General features: G+C 47.9%; 1 protein-coding gene and 1 non-coding gene across 8 annotated transcripts in view; both read left to right on the forward strand.

Moving 5' to 3' along the window:
- The window catches only part of MYO9B (myosin IXB), an 81,588-nt gene that overhangs the window by 41,718 nt on the left and 21,099 nt on the right, over positions 1-18,771 (forward strand). For 4 of the 7 annotated variants that reach the window (XM_090289895.1, XM_090289896.1, XM_090289891.1 and 1 more), the window contains exons 4-17: positions 1,718-1,780; positions 2,245-2,344; positions 2,603-2,703; positions 4,383-4,512; positions 5,495-5,584; positions 6,968-7,084; positions 7,379-7,513; positions 11,059-11,180; positions 12,858-12,999; positions 13,252-13,456; positions 14,171-14,252; positions 15,282-15,371; positions 16,716-16,829; positions 18,364-18,403. In XM_090289895.1, coding sequence (XP_090146021.1) covers positions 1,718-1,780; positions 2,245-2,344; positions 2,603-2,703; positions 4,383-4,512; positions 5,495-5,584; positions 6,968-7,084; positions 7,379-7,513; positions 11,059-11,180; positions 12,858-12,999; positions 13,252-13,456; positions 14,171-14,252; positions 15,282-15,371; positions 16,716-16,829; positions 18,364-18,403 — 1,531 coding nt within the window. The remainder of the gene's footprint in view (positions 1-1,717; positions 1,781-2,244; positions 2,345-2,602; positions 2,704-4,382; positions 4,513-5,494; positions 5,585-6,967; positions 7,085-7,378; positions 7,514-11,058; positions 11,181-12,857; positions 13,000-13,251; positions 13,457-14,170; positions 14,253-15,281; positions 15,372-16,715; positions 16,830-18,363; positions 18,404-18,771) is intronic. The other 3 variants (XM_090289897.1, XM_090289893.1, XM_090289894.1) reach the window with 2 other exon arrangements.
- LOC150000066 (U1 spliceosomal RNA) lies at positions 17,090-17,253 on the forward strand. The gene has a single exon (XR_016513811.1). It is a non-coding gene; the product is annotated as a U1 spliceosomal RNA (small nuclear RNA).

Genomic DNA, 18,771 nt, shown 5'->3' on the forward strand with positions numbered 1-18,771 from the left:
CCAGGGGCAGAAATAAAAGAAACCATGGGTTTGAAAGAAGGGAGAATGCAGGCCAAGCCCTTGGACACCCACTTGTGCACAGTGTCTGCTTGTGTCCCATACAAGGCTGCAGACAAGAGACTGCCATCCTGGAGAGACGGGAAGGCTGCATCCAGCAAGTCCTGAACCTGGAGTCCGGCCTGGCCACCCCTCGGGCACCAACTGCCTCTCTTGTTAAACAGGATGGGCTCAGATGAGGTTGCCTTGCACCCCCGCCCAGCTCCCACACTTGGTAGTAGTGGATCCATGAGAGACAAGCCCTTCCGGCCCCAGTGGGTGTGGAGGGAGCAGGGCCAATGCCAGGCTCAGACACCTGCTGGGCCTCCTCCCTCATTTGTGGTCCCCAGCAGTGTGTGGCCTCTCCGATTTTGGTACCTGATCCACTAACAGAAGCCACAGTGCTCACCCCAGAGGAACGGGAGGATTCAGAATGTTAAATCCTATGAAATAGCGCCTGGAACATTTGCCGTCACTACTCTTAGTGTTGATAGTGTGGCTGCAGAGGGTCCCAGTCCCCACATAGCCTCCTGGACTCATGTCTATCAAATGTCCATAAACTGATGAATGGATAAACAAAATGTGGTATGTCCACATATACAGAATATTATTCAGCCATAAAAAGGAATGAAGTTCTCATACATGAAAAATATGGCTCAAACTCAGAATCATTGGGCTGAGTAAAAGAAGTCAGACCCAGTATACATACTGAATGATTCTTTTTTTTTTTTTAATTTTAGAGAATCCAAACTAGTCTAAAGTCAAGGGTGAGCAGTGCCTGCTTGCAGGTTAGGAATGGGGAGGAATGATACAGGGGCCAAGGAAACTTTTCTGGGTGGTGGACGTGTTCACTATCTTGATCATGGTGGAGCAATGGATGGCTGTTTGCATGTCACAACTCATCAAATCGCACACTTTAAGTTTATTGTGCACCCATTACTCCTAATAAAGCTGTTTTTTAAAATGACATAGCCCTGGCTGGTATGGCTCAGTGGATTGAGCACCAGCCTGCAAACCAGAAGGCCGCTGGTTCGATTCCCAGTCAGGGCACATGCCTGGGTTGTGGGCCAAGTCCCTGGTTGGAGGCGCGCAAGAGGCAGCCACACATTGATGTTTCTCTCCGTCTATCCCTCTCTTTCCCTCTCTCTAAAAATAAATAAAAAATATTTTTAAAAATATGATATGGATTATGAAAGGACCCAGTCAAAACTCATCACATATTATTCAATAAAGCTGTAAAGAGAATAGAAAAATGAATTTGTTATCATCTTAGTATTGTCAATTGGAGAAGCATTTAACTGCTGGGGAAATGGTAGGAATAGGGGATACCTTCCTATAACATCCAGGATCACATGGGTACCATCACTCCAGTTCCCCGCCTCCTGGGAGAGAGTTCCAACATGATGCCCCTGACTTCTGTGCTTCTGGTCTGAGGAGCAGAAGTGACCAGTCCAGCTTCCTTATTTTTATAGGATGAGGCAACATTTAGGGTAGTTGTTTTTATGACATTTAAGGTGGTATTTATGATATTTAGGGTGATTATATCTATATACCAGTATATGTTTTATGTTTAAGGAAGTAGTGGGCAGCAGGCTTTACCATGGTAGCAAATTACTCTAGCTCTTTAAGAAAAAAAATATTAAAATGTATGTTTTACTCTTTCCCTTTCCTTTAATGACAGAGCTGTTGTTGAAAAATACCTGCTTGAAAAGTCTCGCCTGGTCTCTCAGGAGAAGGATGAGAGGTAGGAGGGGGTCTTCTCCCTGAGCAGCCACACCAGCCTTCACTCCCTTCTCGGAGAGCAGACACCAGGCATCAGGGGACTCTGCCAGGAGGCCATGGCACAGCTGCCCAGGGAGTGGGGCCTGCTGTGTGGCCCCAGGCTTTGTGCCCAGACCTCCTAAGTTACCTTCTTGTGCCTCCCTAGAGCTTTTCCCCATGTGGTTAGGTTAGAGGCACCTCTGATTGACCAGGGAGTGAGATACACACCCACCCCCTTCCCCCCTCTAGAAATCTCATCGGAAAAACTCATGTTTGGGGAGTTTCTTAAAGACATGCTAAGAATCAACTTATTGTCTTAAATTGGGACATATTTGAGGTGCTTTTTCCTGCCTGGTGTGGTCTCTAAAGCAATATTAGTAGTAGTTTGAAGAGTCACTGTTGCTTGGCCTCCAAAAATGACTTTTTTCCCCTAATGTTGATCTGCAGAAACTACCACGTGTTTTATTATTTGTTACTTGGCGTCAGCAAGGAGGAACAACAAGAATTTCAGCTCAAACAGCCTGAAGATTATTTCTACCTCAACCAGGTAAACACGGGCCCTAGCCACAAATGCCACCTCTGTTCTCCGTGGGCTGTTTACACTCGAATAGGAGGTCAGAGGCCATCCGCCTTGGCCCTCTTCAGCCCCCACACCGGCTCCAAGAGGCCCAGAGGAGGCAGCATAAAGGAACCTATTCATCCCAGTGTCCTGGGCCCTGCCCCATCCGTTCCAGCCAAAATCATTCCCACACACCACCCTCTCTGGCCCAGAAATACCCAGAGCGTCACTGACTTTGTTTTTTAGCATAACTTGAAGATCGAAGACGGAGAAGACCTAAAGCATGACTTCGAAAGGCTCAAGCAGGCCATGGAGATGGTGGGCTTCCTCCCTGCCACCAAGAAACAGTAAGTGGGCTGGCCAGCCATCCCGCCATCTTCTGCATGGGCACCCCCAGATTTTACTGGTCACTATACTCTCTGAGATCTGACTGACACCCCATTAGGAGCTGCCCTAAGGAGGGTAGCCCCATGGCAATAAGCACATGGAGAGGGACTCTCAACATTAGTCACTAGGAGATGCCAATTAAAAGCACAGGGGCTTTTGCCCAACCATGTTAATGTACTTAACACTATGGAACTGTATGCTTAAGAATGGTTAAGATGGTAGATTTTATATGATGCCTATTTTAACACCATTAAAAATGTTTTTAATTTTTGTAAACCACACAGGGTACTCTCCGCACCTGCCAGTATACCCAGCAAGAACACGCACACATTGCTAGGGGTGCAAATCAGGCCTACCACTTTGGAAAACCACTTGGCTGTTTTCTACTACAGCTGTGTGTACACACAAAACACTTACATTTGCTCACCCTGAAACATGCACACGTATGCACACAGTAGCCTCCTTTATAACAGCCCCAAAGCCTGGAACCTCCCCCCCCAAAAAATGCCCATGAACATGAGATTAAATAAATAAATGTGTCAACCTCTCCATGCAGTGGTCAGCAAACTTTCTAGAGAGAGTCAGATAGTAAATATTTTCAGCTTCATGAACCAGATGGTCTCTGTTACGTGATCTCTGCTCTGCATTTTATTTTGCTCTTTTTTTTTAATTTATTTATTTTAAAGAGAAGGGAAGGAAGGGGGAGAGGGAGAGAAACATCCATGTGTAGTTGCCTCTCATGCGCCCCCAACTGGGGACCTGGCCCACAACCCAGGCATGCGCCCTGACTGGGAATCAAACTGGCGACCCTTTGGTTCACAGGCCAGCAATCAATGCACTGAGTCACACCAGCCAGGGCCATTTTGCTCTTCAATGACCCTTTGAAAACTGAACCAAAAACTTCACTCCAGGACCATTCAGAAATGGGCCCAAGTTTGCCAACTCCTGGACTACTCCACACATAGTAGCAGTTGTCACTTGGGGGGTCTTGTCTGGAGACATTTTTGGTTGTCACTTTGTGTGTGTATGGGATGCTGCTCAACATCACACAGTGCCCAAGGACACCACCCCCAAACCCAAGGGCCAGCAATGCCAAGGCTGAGATACGCTTGTCTGTGGCATTGAGTGAACAAACCAAGACTGTGCAGTAACGTGCACCATGCCCCCTCATCTCAGTTTTTTCAGTGACAGGCCAGATACAGGCACATACAATGATTTCATGGACATCGAGTTCGTGGATGATGTTAGATGTCAAGATAACCATTCCTTTGTGGGGCTGGGTGGTTCCAGAGTTTAGAATGCTATATACCTTGGTCTGAGTGCTAATAACAAGGATCTGTGCATTTTGTGACAATTTATCTCTATACCTGGGAACTGTATAGTTTTTTCATGCATACGTTATGCTTTTATAAAATTACTTTTTAGACCCCATTACAAAAAAAAAAAAAAAGAGAGAGAGATCTATCTACAGAGTCACACTGCACAGAGAGAGTCCCCAGCAGAGGGATTCGACAGTTTTCAAACTCCATGCATTGTGACTAGAATTTGATGGTGTTTGAAATCCAGCCCAGGTGGCTGGATGTTTCTCTCATCTCACAATTGTGGAAACTGCCCAACTGAAGCTCCTTTTCTCTCCCAGGATTTTTTCTGTCCTCTCAGCCATCCTATACCTGGGCAATGTCACATACAAGAAGAGAGCCACAGGCCGAGATGAAGGCCTGGAGGTTGGGCCCCCTGAGGTGCTGGACACACTCTCACAGCTTCTGAAGGTACTACTCCCTGTCCTCGTCCACTATGGGATGTGTGGGGCCAACTCAGGGCCTGTGGCCTTCAAGGACCAGGACTGCCTGCATTGGCCGTCCTTCTGTAAACCGGGACCTGAGCCCACTTCCTCACCACCATCTCTGCGAAGTCCCTTCCTCATTTCTGAAGGGACTCCCTCCTAGTCAGGGGCACCTCCCACCTCAGCTCCTCATGCTTAGCTCAGGGGGTGCTATTTAAAGCCATAGTTTGATCACTGAGGTCATTTTCTCATCAGTCCTGCTATCCCCTTGTCCACTGGTTTTCAATCCCAGGGACAATGTCTGGAGGCATTTTTGGTTGTCACAACTTGGGCAGGAGGGGTACTGGCACCTAGTGGGTGGCAACCACGGATGCTGCTTGGCATCATGTAATGCATCTGATGGCCACTCCCACAGCAAAGAATGATACAGCCTCATGTGTCAGTGGTACTGAGATCAAGAAGCCCTGCCCTCATTCTTCTGTGTTCTAAGCGTGTATTCCACCTGTGGCTCTGCGTAAAGGAGGACCCCCGGTGTCTGCTGTGTTCACAGGGATGGGCGAGCACATCTGCTGGGGGACCAGAGCTGCTACCCCTGTTCCTGCTCCTGACTGCTGCTGGCTTGTGTAGGGGGCTTGGCAGTCAGGGAGGGCCAGGCCCCCGGACACTGCCTGCATGTAGACTGGAGCAGCTGTAAATGCAGGTCACCAGGCAGTGTGTGAGCCTGAGGCCTGCAGTGACACCCAGGCCATGCCACCATGCACCCAGGGCTGTCCACCATGGGTGTGTTCATTCTGAACCACACTGAGCATAGTGCCCACCATAGTTTGGGCCCACTTCCCAGCACAGCCCCTGGGGGTCCTTCTCCGGCCTTCCGCAAGCTTCAGGCCTTGTCTCAATGAGATAAGGATCCACTAGACAATTTCTTCACGCCCTTCCCCTCTTTATCTCCCTCCTTGACCTTGATACAGGTGAAGCGAGAAATCTTGGTGGAGGTTCTGACCAAAAGAAAAACAGTGACAGCCAATGACAAGCTCATCCTTCCCTACAGCCTCAGCGAGGTGAGCGCTGCCATGGGCTTTCAAGGGGTGCCCGGCTCCAAAACCCAAGTGAAGGGGAGTCCTTTGGAAACAACCAGCATGGGTGATGTTTTTCCTGCCAAAGTGACAGAAGAGAACCCTTGGGGTGCCTCTGGTTCTCCTGTAAGCTTAGGCTCAGCACAGACCAGCTTAGATGGCAAACTGTAGCCTAAGTGTCAAAACTTGGGCCACGTGTTCATCTCTGTCTTTCCGGCTGCTTATTGGGCATGCTGGTTCTTACCAGCAGAAAAGGCGAGACCTGCAGCCAAATCCAGCCTGCTAGCTGCTTTTATAAATAAAGTTTTATTGGCATGCAGCCATGACCATTCATTTCCATGCTGCTTTCCTGCTACACCACAGAGCTGAGGAATTGCAACAGAGACCCCAGCTGGCCCAAAAAGCCGAAAATATTGGTCCTTTGGCCCTTTGCAGAAAGGCAAAGAGCCCAGAGCTAGAGCATGACCTTTACAATCATTATGTGGGTCCCTAACTATTGATAAGGTGCCTCTCTGGCCTTTGCCCCTGCCTGGATGTTTATGATGTGTTTTTCTTGCGTTTTTACATCTCAAGAGCAATGTTTCTACAGCTCATAGCTTGGACAGCAGCAGGAAAGTACCTAGCCCTGGGGGAGGGACTTTTAGCTGGTGAGAGAAGCTGCTTGGGAATCTCAGACAGGCACCTCAGTCTGAGCCCCAGGGAACAAAGTCATCCTGCAATGTGTAAGATTCCTGAGACCCCAGCAGCACAGCTGCCCCCCAGAGGCACCATGTGGAAGATGCCCGGCTGTGTCTTTCGATGCTCCATTTCCGTGGCTTCCCAGGAAAGGCAAAACCAGAGGGGTGTGTTCTAGATCTTGATTACGGCCGACTTATGTCTGTCATCATTTAGGTCTGAGCACACAAAAAGAAGGAATTTCTTGTATGTAAACTAGACCTCCATAAGGCCTTAGAAAAATTGTTAAACCCATTACTGCTTTTACGATGTCGACCCCACGATGCTCCCAGAACAGAAAGGGGCCTGACTTTGAACCCAGCAGGGCCTGCTGGCTAGTTTTCCCATGTTGGCAGACCCAATGCCCGCCCTGAGCCTGCGTTCCAACCTCACCAGTCCCTGGTCACTCTGAGGAGAGAGGCAGCATTTGAGAAAGACTTGGCCGAGCCACAGGATGCTGGGTCAAAGCTTTTCACTTCCTACTTCAGTGTGCATGGGTGTTTGAGCTGACAGGGTGGCATGCAAAGGGAGAAAGGAATGTCAGATGAGTTGGCCGTTTAAAGTCACTGCCTCGACTTCTCTTGTGTGCAGACCTTGGGGTGGTGCACGTGGGGCCCACCTTGCTGAGGTATGACATCCCCTCTGTGCCCACAGGCCATCACTGCCCGCGACTCCATGGCCAAATCTCTGTACAGTGCCCTGTTTGACTGGATTGTGCTGCGCATTAACCACGCCCTCCTGAATAAGAAAGACATGGAAGAGTCTGTCTCAGTGAGTGTTCCACCGCCACCCCACCGCCCTGCCAAGCTGTGCCTTCACTGCCACACAGGTGGATGGCCTTTGACAGCAGGAACCAAGACGGCTATAGCCAGTCACACAAGAGGCCAGTTTCTCCTAGCCCAGGGCACAGGACAGGAGGCAATTCTCAGGTCCCAGCACAAAGTGAAAACACATGCTCCTTATTCAAATATTACAGTTTCCAAGCACAGGGTCCTCACAAAACAACAGAACAGGTGCTCCTCGGGGAGGACCCAGCAGTCACAACTGTTTTCTGTCTTCCCCCAGTGCTTGTCCATCGGGGTCCTTGACATCTTTGGGTTTGAGGACTTTGAGAGGAACAGTTTTGAACAGTTCTGCATCAACTATGCCAATGAGCAGCTCCAGTATTACTTCAACCAGCACATTTTCAAACTAGAGCAGGTAAGGAAGTGCCACTGTCACCCTTCCAGCCCAAGGGAGGACAGGATGAGCTACAACCGGGATCTCCCTTGGGGCTTGGTTTGTCATCAGACCTGCCCCAGAATTTTTCTCTGCAATGAAGGAAAGTCCGGGGGAAATTCCGCCCAGCTCCTGATGATGCAAACTGTCGGGGATGTTTGCGGCCACAGGTCGGTTTTGTACCTTCTCTGTGCTCAAACTTGGAAGTCCTTCCGTGGGAGAGGAACAGGGTTGCCTTGTAAGGATTTGCTTTGGCCAACAGTATTGATAATGTATATTATGTGCCTTTTCAATAGTAAATACTCAGTCATCTTTACCACATATTACACTTCATGTTGATGATTCTGACAGGAAAAAATGGATGGGATTATATATTGGGTTGGCCAAAAAGTTCATTCTGTTTTAAGTAAAAATAGAACACATTTTTCATTTTTACCAGTAACTTTATTGAACAACGTACAATATTCCCTCACTTATCGCGGGTATTACGTTCTAGACACACCCCCCCCACGATAGTGAAAATTCGCAAAGTAGGAACCTTACATTTTAGTATTTATATATATTTTAAGACTTTATAAACCGTTCCCAGTCCCTTATTAACCTTTCCCACTCCCTTATTAACCTTTTCCACACTTATAAACACTAATGTTCTTAAACATATTCTACACTCTTAAACCTACATAACTTTAACAACATATGTATAAAGTACCGCAAAATCCCATGATATAGCGAAAAATCTGCAATAAATAATTAAATATAATATTTTTAAAAATCCCGCGATATAGTAAGGCCACAATAAGTGAACCACGATATAGAGAGGGACTACTGTATTCACCGTTTTGTTCCACTGCCTTCTGCCATCTTTCAGGCAACTTCATAATTCCGTCTTCCCAAAACTTTGTATCTTTTTAAGCAAAGAACTGTTCCAGGTGCCTTTTGCAGGCTTCCAGGGAATTGAAATTTTTTCCATTAAGAGAATTTTGTAAAAACCAAAATAAATGGAAATCCAAAGGTGCAACGTCTGGTGAAATCATGAACGAATCAGAACTTCCCAGCCAAGCTGTAACAGTTTTTACCTGAGCGTCAGAGAAACATGCAGTCTTGTGTTATCCTAATGGAAGATTATGCATTTTCTGTTAACTAATTCCAGACGCTTTTCTTCGAGTGCTGCATTCAGCTGGTCTAATTGGGAGCGGTATTTGGAATTAATCCTTTGGTTTGGAATAAATCCTTTGGTTTTCCAGAAGGAGCTTATAATAGAGGATGCCCTCCCAATTCCACTGTGTACACAACATCACCTTCTTTGGATGAAGACTGGCCTTGGGTGTGGTTAGTGGTGGCTCATTTCGCTGCCCCACAATCACTTCCCTTCCACATTATTATAAAACATCCACCTTTCATCGCCTGTCACAATTTTTTTTTAAAACGGGACATTTTCATTACATTTACATAGAGAATCGCATGTGGAAATATGATCAAGAAGGTTTTTTTCCCTTATGTGGAACCCAAACATCAAAGCGATTAACGTAACCAAACTGGTGCAACTGATTTTCAATGCTTGATTTGGGTATTTTGAATATGTCGGCTATTTCCCGTGAGGTATAACGTCGATGGTTCTCAATTAATGTCTCAATTTGATTGCTGTCAGCTTCAACTGGTCTGGCTGTGGCGCATTGTCCAGTGAGAAATCTCCAGCACAAAACTTCACAAACCACTTTTGACACTTGATTAGTCACAGCACCTTCTCCATACCCTGCACAAATTATTTTTTGCATTTCAGTTGTGTTTTTACCTTTCTTCAAATAATAAAGCATAATATACTGAAAATTTTGCTTATTTTCTTCCATCTTCAGTATTAAAATAGCCACACAAAAATTCACCAATTTTGATGTGTTTTTTTTAATGCATGCTGATATGACAGCTGTCACAATACAGTCTAACAAAATTGTTTTGTATAAAGTTAAAAACAACTAAGCACTACTAGAGCCATCTTACGGGGAAAAACGAACGAACCTTTTAGCCAACCCAATAATTATTTAGCTGATTTTACTATTATGCTTTCTGGCTTTTTGTCAGTCCAAATTGAGTTGTACGGAAGGAGCAAAATACATAGTGAATTGCAAAGATTTTGATATATAGGGTTAAATTAAGTATATTACTAAAGTTACCTTCACTTGTTTCTTTTTACATTTTAAAATGTGACTATAAGTAGAGTTGAAGTTACATAAGTCACTTACATTACATGGCTATTACAGATATTGCAGTTCCTGAGCAGAGGCCAAGGGATCAAATCCAGCCCCACTGCCTATTTTTATAAACGAACATTTATTGGTGCTTGAACACACGCATTTACACTACTCCCTCACTTATCACGGGTATTACATTCTAGACACACACACCCCCGGCGCGCATGATAGGTGAAAATCCGCAAAGTAGGAACCTTACATTTATTTTAGTATTTATATATATTTTAAAGCTTTATAAACCCTTCCCACACACTTATAAACCGTTCCCAGTCCCTTATTAACCTTTCCCACTCCCTTATTAACCTTTTCCACACTTTTATAAATACTACTTATGTTCTTAAACATATTCTACACTCTTAAACCTATGTAACTTTGACAACATACATATACAGTACTGCAAAATCCCATGATATAGCAAAAAATCCACGATAAATAATTAAATATAATATTTTTTAAAATCCTGCGGTACAGTGAGGCTGCGATAAGTGACCCGTGATATAGAGAGGGACTACTGTATTTACATATCACTCCTGGCTGCTTGTAAGCCATAGCAGCAGAACTGAGTAATTGTGACAAATACCATCTAACTTGTAGAATTTAACATACTTACAGTCTGGCTCTTTACAGAGAAAGTTTGCTGACTCCTTGGTGGCTTTAAGTGTAATGTTAAGCACCTTTCTGTGACAAATATTTGAGAATGTATGTTGTTTCATGTTGCTAATTATTATGTAATAATCTTATATAATGATTAATGCACTTCTGTTGATATAATAATATGTATTCTGTTATTTACACATTTATGTATAGATATGTGCATGTATGCATAAATACAGGAGTGAGCAATAGTAGATTTCCAGTCCTGGCTGGTGTAGCACAGTGGATTGAGCACTGGCTTGCAGACTGAAAGGGTGCCGATTCGATTCCCAGCCAGGGCACATGCCTGGGTTGTGAGCTAGGTCTCCAGTAGGGGTGTGCGAGAGGCGACCGATCCATGTTTCTCTCGCATGTCATTTCTCCCTCTCTTTCTCCCTTCCCCTTCTCTCTAAAAATAAATAAATAAATTTTTTAAAAAAAAGTAGGTTTCCAGTTCTTCGTGTGGAAAGACATGCAGATTATGATTGTTACAGTAGCTTTATTGAATCAGTGGCACAGTACACTCACAACTGTAAACCTACTTTTGCCCACCCATGTATAATATGTTTATATGTAACACGTGCTATGCAAACATTAACAGAGCCATGGAATAATGAACTTATTGTATATGTCGCCCAAACCCTGCAGGAAGAGTACCAGAGTGAAGGAATCTCGTGGCACAACATTGACTACACGGACAATGTCGGCTGCATCCATCTGATCAGCAAGAAGCCAACCGGCCTCTTCTATCTGCTGGATGAAGAGAGCAAGTGAGTGTCCATATCCCAGTGTGTCCATAAACCTAGGCACTCAGTCCAGTTCTGCAGCCCCCAGAGCCTTACCCCAAATCCAGACATCCCAAGAACACCCACCCAGGAGTTCTTGGGAAAGGACTGTGGAACCTGAGCCTAAAAACTGGGAACAGGGTTGATGTATCCTTGCAAAGGGCAGCTCTCTGCAGAGCCTGGCACCCTTTGTCCACCGGATGCTGTGAAGGTTGGAAGCTATTATAAGGTGTCACATGCTAGGTCACCCAGCTGCAGTCACTAATATTTACTTATTGCAGCTGCTGTAATAAATGACCACAAAGGGGATGGCTGAAGACAACAGAAATTTATTTCCTCTTGGTTCTAGAGGCCATAAGTCCAAAATCAGTGTCAATGGGCGAAATCAAGGTGTTGGCGGGGCTGCGTTCCCTCCGAAGGCTGGAGGGGCAAGTCCTTCCTGCCTCTTGCAACTTCTAGTGGCCCCAGATATTCTTGGCTTCTGGCTGCATCGCCCAGTCTCTGCCTCTGTGGTCACATCACCATCTCTTCTGTCAGTGTCTCGTCTCCTCTTCTTGTAAAGAGCCCAGTCATTGGATTAGTGCCCATCCTCATGACCTCATTTTAACTTGACTCCATCTACCAAGGCCCTGTTTCCAAATAAGGTCACATGCATAGCTTCGAGGTATCAGGACACCTCTTGATTGGGCCTTCGTGTGTTGCTGAGGTCCCTGTGGGGCTGTAACAATCAGGCTCGCTCCTGCCTCACACCAAACCCCCATCCAGGGGGACAGACAGCTTCATTCACACCAGAATCCAAAGAGAAAACCTTCAGATAAGGGAAAGGGCAGAGTGCTAGGAAGGGCTAGCTAAACCATTACTCCCAGGAAATCTCAGACCTGTGTTGGGGGAGGCAAGGGAAGCAAGACCAGGCCCAGCAGCGTCAGATGTGTCTTTGTTTAAAATCTGGCCATTTTGGTTTATTAGGGATTTTTTTTTTTTTTTTTGACTTGGGTTTTCTAAAATAGTGCATTATTTATACAGACAAGTACATGAGCAGGTCCCCCACTTTCCACACCCTTTTTCCAACCCTGGAAATGGCGAGCTTGTAGCTATTGGGTCTTCCCTTTTCAGACCCTCCACCTCCCCCAGCTCCATTAAGCCACAGGTGTTGGGGATTTGGAGGCATGTTGTACTGTTGTGTTTTGTGGCAAGGCTGGGTGAGCACAGGCAGGACATGCCAACACCAGCTCTGGCGTAGCCTCCCTGGGAGGCAGACATAGTCAGGTACAGTGTGTGCCTTATTCTTCCCCTATTCCCCTCCCTCTAATGGGAGCCCAGGCAAGACTGCCTCCAAGAACAGCATCTAGCTACATATGGATCCGAGGCCAGGGTCACCCTGTCCTGGGATCATTCCTAGAAGCTGCCTGTGGTGGGTCCAAGTCCCACTCTTACCTCTCTACCTCACTCTGAGCTCACTCCACAGCCCTGAGTGCGTACTGTTGCTCTTGGCCCCTGCATACCAGGTAGCATGTGTCTGGCCCTCAACCTTAGCACCCAGAGCAGCCCGAGCACCACCCACTTGCCCACCCGCTTCAGAGGCAGGGGACCTGCAACCTGCCATGCAGAGTGGGTAATCGGCCACCATTCTTGCAGCTAACAGTTTCAAATCTTTTTTCCCAGCTTCCCCCATGCCACGAGCCAGACCCTGCTGGCCAAGTTCAAACAGCAGCATGAGGACAACAGGTACTTCCTTGGCACCCCCATCATGGAGCCAGCATTCATCATTCAGCACTTCGCAGGGAAGGTGAAATATCAGATTAAGGTATGAGTTAGGCCCAGGAGGTGGGAAAAGGATCACGTGGGTCATCTGGAGGCCCCTTCCCTCTCATGCTTGCTTAGTCCACCCCCTTTAGATCAGTCACACTGCATAAGGTACCAGGATGCTCAGACCTGACCCTGAATCCCCAACTCCATGGGCAGGAACCACTCTCTGTTGTTACGATGGGTTCCAGCTTGTCACAAGCCCTTCCTGTCCTAGCGCCAATGAGTGACTGCCTGCCTCTTTCCCCACCAGGACTTCCGGGAGAAGAACATGGACTACATGCGGCCAGACATTGTGGCACTTCTGCGGGGCAGTGACAGCTCCTATGTGCGGGAGCTCATCGGCATGGACCCAGTGGCAGTGTTCCGCTGGGCCGTGCTCCGGGCCGCCATCCGGGCCATGGCCGTGCTCCGGGAGGCTGGACGTCTGCGGGCCGAGAGGGCTGAGAAGGCTGCAGGTATGTGGAGGAGGCCGTGACGCCTTCAGGAGTTCATTGTGAACTGCACCTTTCAATGGCATTTAACACATTCACAGTATTGTGCAACCACAACCTCTGTCTAGTTCCAGAACTCTTTCATCATCTATCAGAAACTACCAGGTGTATAATTTCTTTTTCATTTTTATTTCTTGATTATAGAGAGAGGGGAAGGGAGAAAGAGAAGCAAAAGAATATCAACTTTTGTTCCAATTATTTATGCATTCATGGGTTGATTCCTGTATGTGCCCTGATCAGGGATTGAACCTGAAACCTTGGCTTATCTGGACGCTCTAACCAACTGAGCTACCCGGCCAGGGCAGGTGTATAATTTAACATCATCACCCTCACAAAGCAGGAAGGTGTATCCCGGTTTTTCTGTGACAACCTGGGACCCAGAATTCTTAAGAGACTCCCTTGGGGCCACTGGGCTCCAGGCAGCAGCCATGGGACATACTTTATGAAGGGCATTGATTAAAAGGAGGACCAAAAGATTAAGGCTTTTATGAGAAATTGGAATAAATGGCTGCTGTTTGGAGATCAGGTGCTTCACAGTTTCCTAGTCTGCCCATATTGGAGTATCAGGCTGTTCTTTTAAGACGGCTTCAAGTCAAGACCACAGCCTCCTAAAAAAGACAAAGACCTTCACACTCTTGGCAACCCTACTCCCCCAAGTCAATCTTATCTGTATCCTAGCATCACTGGGCAGCCCTGACGTCCGAAGTCACCTGGGAGAGGTACAGAGAGGAGCCATCACCCCCTCGGAAAAGCTGTACCGGTGAGCAAGACCTTGATTTGTCCCAACCAAAACTGGTAGGCAACAGCGTTGTTTAAAGCAGTGCCAGAAACCCCACACCATGACCCAGGTTGGGGTTGACCTTACCCAGCAACCACTTGAACCAAAAAGACCCAGAAGCAAACAGCACCATGCTCCCACTTTTCTGCAACCAGGTCTTGCTTGATGTATTGTCTGCTTTAGGAAGATTTGGGTGGCTCAGTTTAGAGGATCCTTTTCATGATCTGGTTGTGGCGGTTGCTGTGTGGGGCCAAAGGACCACTGGTCTCCACCCTCCGCCTGGCCAGCATGTCCCAAAAGCAGATCTGCTAAGGTACTTCATTCACAGAAATGCCGACACCTCCTTGTTGCATGTGAGATGACATGGGGTATTTTGTGGCCACTTAGCAATGAGCAAGCGCCCTTCACATACTCCAGTTTGTAATAAGTGTAAAAGCAATCGGGCACGTGCTCCCAGGAAGGCGGGGTAGAAAAGGCTACACAGGAGAGATGACTAAGGCAATGACAAAGCCAGAGGAGGGACCATTTGAGCCAAACAAGGCAGGCAGTGGGGGCAGCACGTGCCAAGGCTCTGGGGCGACTGAATTTCTGACGTTTTTCTCAAGACACAAATCCCCAAGGAGCAAGTTACTAAATTTTTGAACATCAAGAAGTTATTTTTATGCCCTTTTCAATAACTTTTAAGAGATACATAAAAGTGTGTGTGAAGGTAGAACTAGCACCTAGGTAAGTGACTGGATGTTGTTTGTCTGAAAGCACAGTGTGTCTTTTCCCTGCTTTTAAAAAGGTATGTTTTTAAATTGGCCTTTTCGTCCAAAAGAGGATAAGGGGAAAACTACATTCTCCCACTATTTGCTTATGGGTTATTTTGGTTTTTCTCCCTGCAAAGACTGAAAGGTGGCCCCTGACTGGCAGTCGCTGAAGCGATGTCAGTCTCCCCAGGGCCTGGCCCCCCAGACTGTGGGTCCCGCCCCTGGAGCACATTTAGTTTATACAGATTCTCCCTTTCAGCGGCTCAATGCTAGATTTCTCAGTTGACGGCTCTGAGGAGTTCGATATTAACGCTTTTGAGGACATCTTTGCTTTCTATGAAAGCAAGAAGTAAGTAGAGCGAGGGCCTTCGAACCCAAGACCAGGGAGGCACAACAGAGGAGCTGGTCCCTAGGCTCTCTGTGCCGCGTCCAGGGCCAGGACAGAGGGCTCGCGGCATGCCAGGCACCGGGTTCTGCAGGGGGCGCTCTCGCCGTATTTGGTCAAGTTAGAGGGTTACAAGTAGAAGCCACAGGCCTTGTCCAGAGCCCTGGACGCTGCACTGACTGCTCAGGGTGTGGACATGAATATGACCGCTCTGTTGTCTTTGCCCTCCGTGCCTCCCTGGAGGGCGAGGGAGCAGAGGTAAGTGAGGCTGTCCAGCCGGGCATGGTGCATGGAACACACGGGGACTGCCGGTTGGGGTCTTTCCAGGCCAACTGCCCAGAGCTTAAACATGCACTTGAAATAACTGGAATAAGGAATTTAAAACAAAAAACAGAAACTCCCATCTTCATTCTTCAGTCATTGCTCCCTCACTTCCAAAGTTCTGTCAAAGACATTTGTCCGCTAGACATCCTCACAAATACCATTTTTCAGAGCACTCAGTTTTGCCCCTAAGTTGTTCTCATTGTCACACACCGGTGCCAGAATGTGGGCCTAGAACGTACTCTCAAATCTGAACCTGAATCCAGTCATTGAACTAACCAACGCTGATAAGATTGAGCTCTTTGGGGTAAAGCTCTCCTTCAGCCAGTTTCCCACCCTCTGCTCTACTGGTCACTCTCTGGGATGGGGACCATCATGTGCACTGCAGCAGATTAAATAGCATCCCTGGCCTCCACCCACCAGATGCCAATAGTGTTTCCCCCACTTGCCCACACAGAACAACCAAGTGTCCCCAGTGGGGAGGACACGGGACAACGTGTCTCACCCTGGTTGAGGACCCCTAGGTAAATTTCAATTTGTTTTTCCCAGGTCCTTTTTTTGAGGGTGACAAGGAGGCTGACATATGGCCATAGAATTGAGAGTTTGAAACTGATCCACGTCCCTCAGAGAACCAGCCCCATTCTATTTTCAGCACCCCCTGATGACTTTCACAGATGCCAAAAGGCTCTCCCATATGAGGCCTTTTTCAGTGATGTGAGAAACTGTGTTGTAACCATTGGGTCCAAAATGGCCCTGGCTCCCCCAGAGGAGGGGGATCCTCTTTGTGGTGGGGGCCACTCCTGCCTGAACCCCCCACCTTCTTGGTGCAAGAGGGAGAGACAGCGGTGACCAGGCTCCCCCAGCTGCATGTTTTGGCTCCAGTGGCCTAGGGACAGTCCCGACCGTGCCAGGGACCCCAAGGTGGAGGGCCCACTGCTCTAACTTGGTCTCCTTTCTGTCACTGTACCCCTCTGTCCCTTCACTCAGCGATTTGCATGACCAAATCATCAAGACCATCAAAGGATTGCCCTGGCAGGGTGAGGACCCCCGTAGGCTTCTCCAGTCCCTCAGTCGGCTCCAGAAACCCCGCACCTTCATCCTGTGAGTCCCCCCCAAGGCTGTGGGTGCCTCCCCCCACAAGTGCAACGACTGCCTCCCCCGCTCCCGGGACCCATGACGCTGAATCAGCTGCTGCACGTGCTGCTCTCTGTCTCGTGGTTCCACTCCACACCAGCAGTTGCTCAGTTCAGTCGCCCTCATAATAGGCCCACCCCCATGTCTGCTGTGGCCCAAATCACCACCAGCTCCCCGGTGTCCAGCACAGCTTCGCAGGCATGCATCTCACACAGCGTTTAAGTCTAATACTTACCTGGCAGAGGAGATAACATGATTGTGAAGGTGGCTTTCCCAGGGTGAGGCTTATCCAGTACACTCTGGATGTGCTGACCCCTGTAATTTCCCCAAATGTGGGGAATTTGACTGCAAAACTTGTGGTAGTGGGGGACTGCGTTCACACTTTCCTTAAAAAATGAAAAGAATGTGTCTAAGCCTAGTCTACCCCCAGACTTGCAGAACAAGGCTTGCTTCCTTGCTCCCCCTTTGCTACTGAGCTCATAAAGAAGCTGTCAGAAGTGGGCATGTGATTTTGTGGCCCTGCTTTGTGTGGACGGCAGTGTGATATGGTAGAAAGGATCCAGAAGCCACATAAACTAGGTTTGGGCCCAGACTCCCTCCCACTCCTTGCCTGGCCTGAGTGCTCCCAAGTGTTCGGCCTCCATCTGCAGAGCAGTGGTGATGATTTTCATATGACAGCGCTAGGCATACAATTGGGGCTGCCTGACAGCACAGCCTGTACCCACAAGGGAGCCAGTTTCCAAATACGTTCTTATTAGGCCTTACTCTACCCCATGGGGCTTAAGGTGAAACCTGACACAGTAGAACCTCACAGCCCCACACCGTGCAGATCCATAGGGCCCCGTCTCAGCAGTTCCTAAAAAGGAGCCAAGCTGCAGGCTTTTTTACATTTTTTTCTTTTGTTTCCATAAAGTGTCTGACAGTGTGGGGGCCATCCCTCCTTCCTCAGCCAAAAGATCAGCTTTCATTTTTAACTTTGCGCCAGCTCAAGTCCAAAAGGCACTCCTACCCAGGCCCTGTTCAGTGTTTTTCTGGGTAGGGGGCCCGGCAGGGGTTCCGGGAGCCTACTTCAAGCTTGCTGTCATGTCGCAAGTAGAGCTGGGGCACCTGGTAGACACTGAACCCTGCACAGTCCCTCAAAGCTCCACTCGGGGTATCCCTATCATCTGGTGAGATCCACCAACTCCCCCATAGACAGCCCTGTGCAGATGCATGTTCTGCCATGTAGATCACCAGCCTGCCTCTCCTGCTCCCTGGACATCAGGTGGCCCCCAACCAGATGCTCCTAACACCCAGGGAAGCCCGTGTGCGCAAAGCAGCAGAAGCACACACCTGGTCCTGGGAGAGGCTGTGGCGGTGGCCTCGTTGCACTTGTGCTTCTCAACTCTCCTTCCTCTCTGCTCTCGCTCCATCTAACCTGCCAAGCGTGGCTTACGAACTAACCCAGATCCAGACCCCATGTTCCTTCTGTTCACAAAACCATTTCTAATATTTTTGACAGGAAGAGTAAAAGTACCAAACAAAAGCAGATCATTCCAAAGGTAAATGCCCGCGATGCCATCTAATGCTGCCTTGCTTTTGTCTGTCTAGAGCACCTGGCTCAAGTCATTTTCCGGAAAATGGGGCGGGGGTGGCTTTTAACTTCTCTGGCTTCCTTCCCTCCTCTTCCCCTCATCTCCCTCTCCCACCCAAAAAAAGTTTGTCTCCTGTTGAGATGATTTGGAGGTGTCTTTATTTGGGTTTCTTTGAGGTAGAATTGGCACAAGTGGTATATAGAGAGGAACTCCGTATGCCTGAGACGGGGCCAGGGAAGGGCTGAGCAAGAAGGGGGGCTCAGTCTGGTCCATGGGGAGCCCGGGAGCATGAACAGCACTGCAGAGCTTATGCTGCTCAGAGGCACAGACCCTTC

This window comes from Furipterus horrens, unplaced genomic scaffold (genome assembly GCF_987537825.1).
Source record: "Furipterus horrens unplaced genomic scaffold, mFurHor1.1.pri manual_scaffold_10, whole genome shotgun sequence".
Lineage (NCBI taxonomy): Eukaryota > Metazoa > Chordata > Mammalia > Chiroptera > Furipteridae > Furipterus > Furipterus horrens.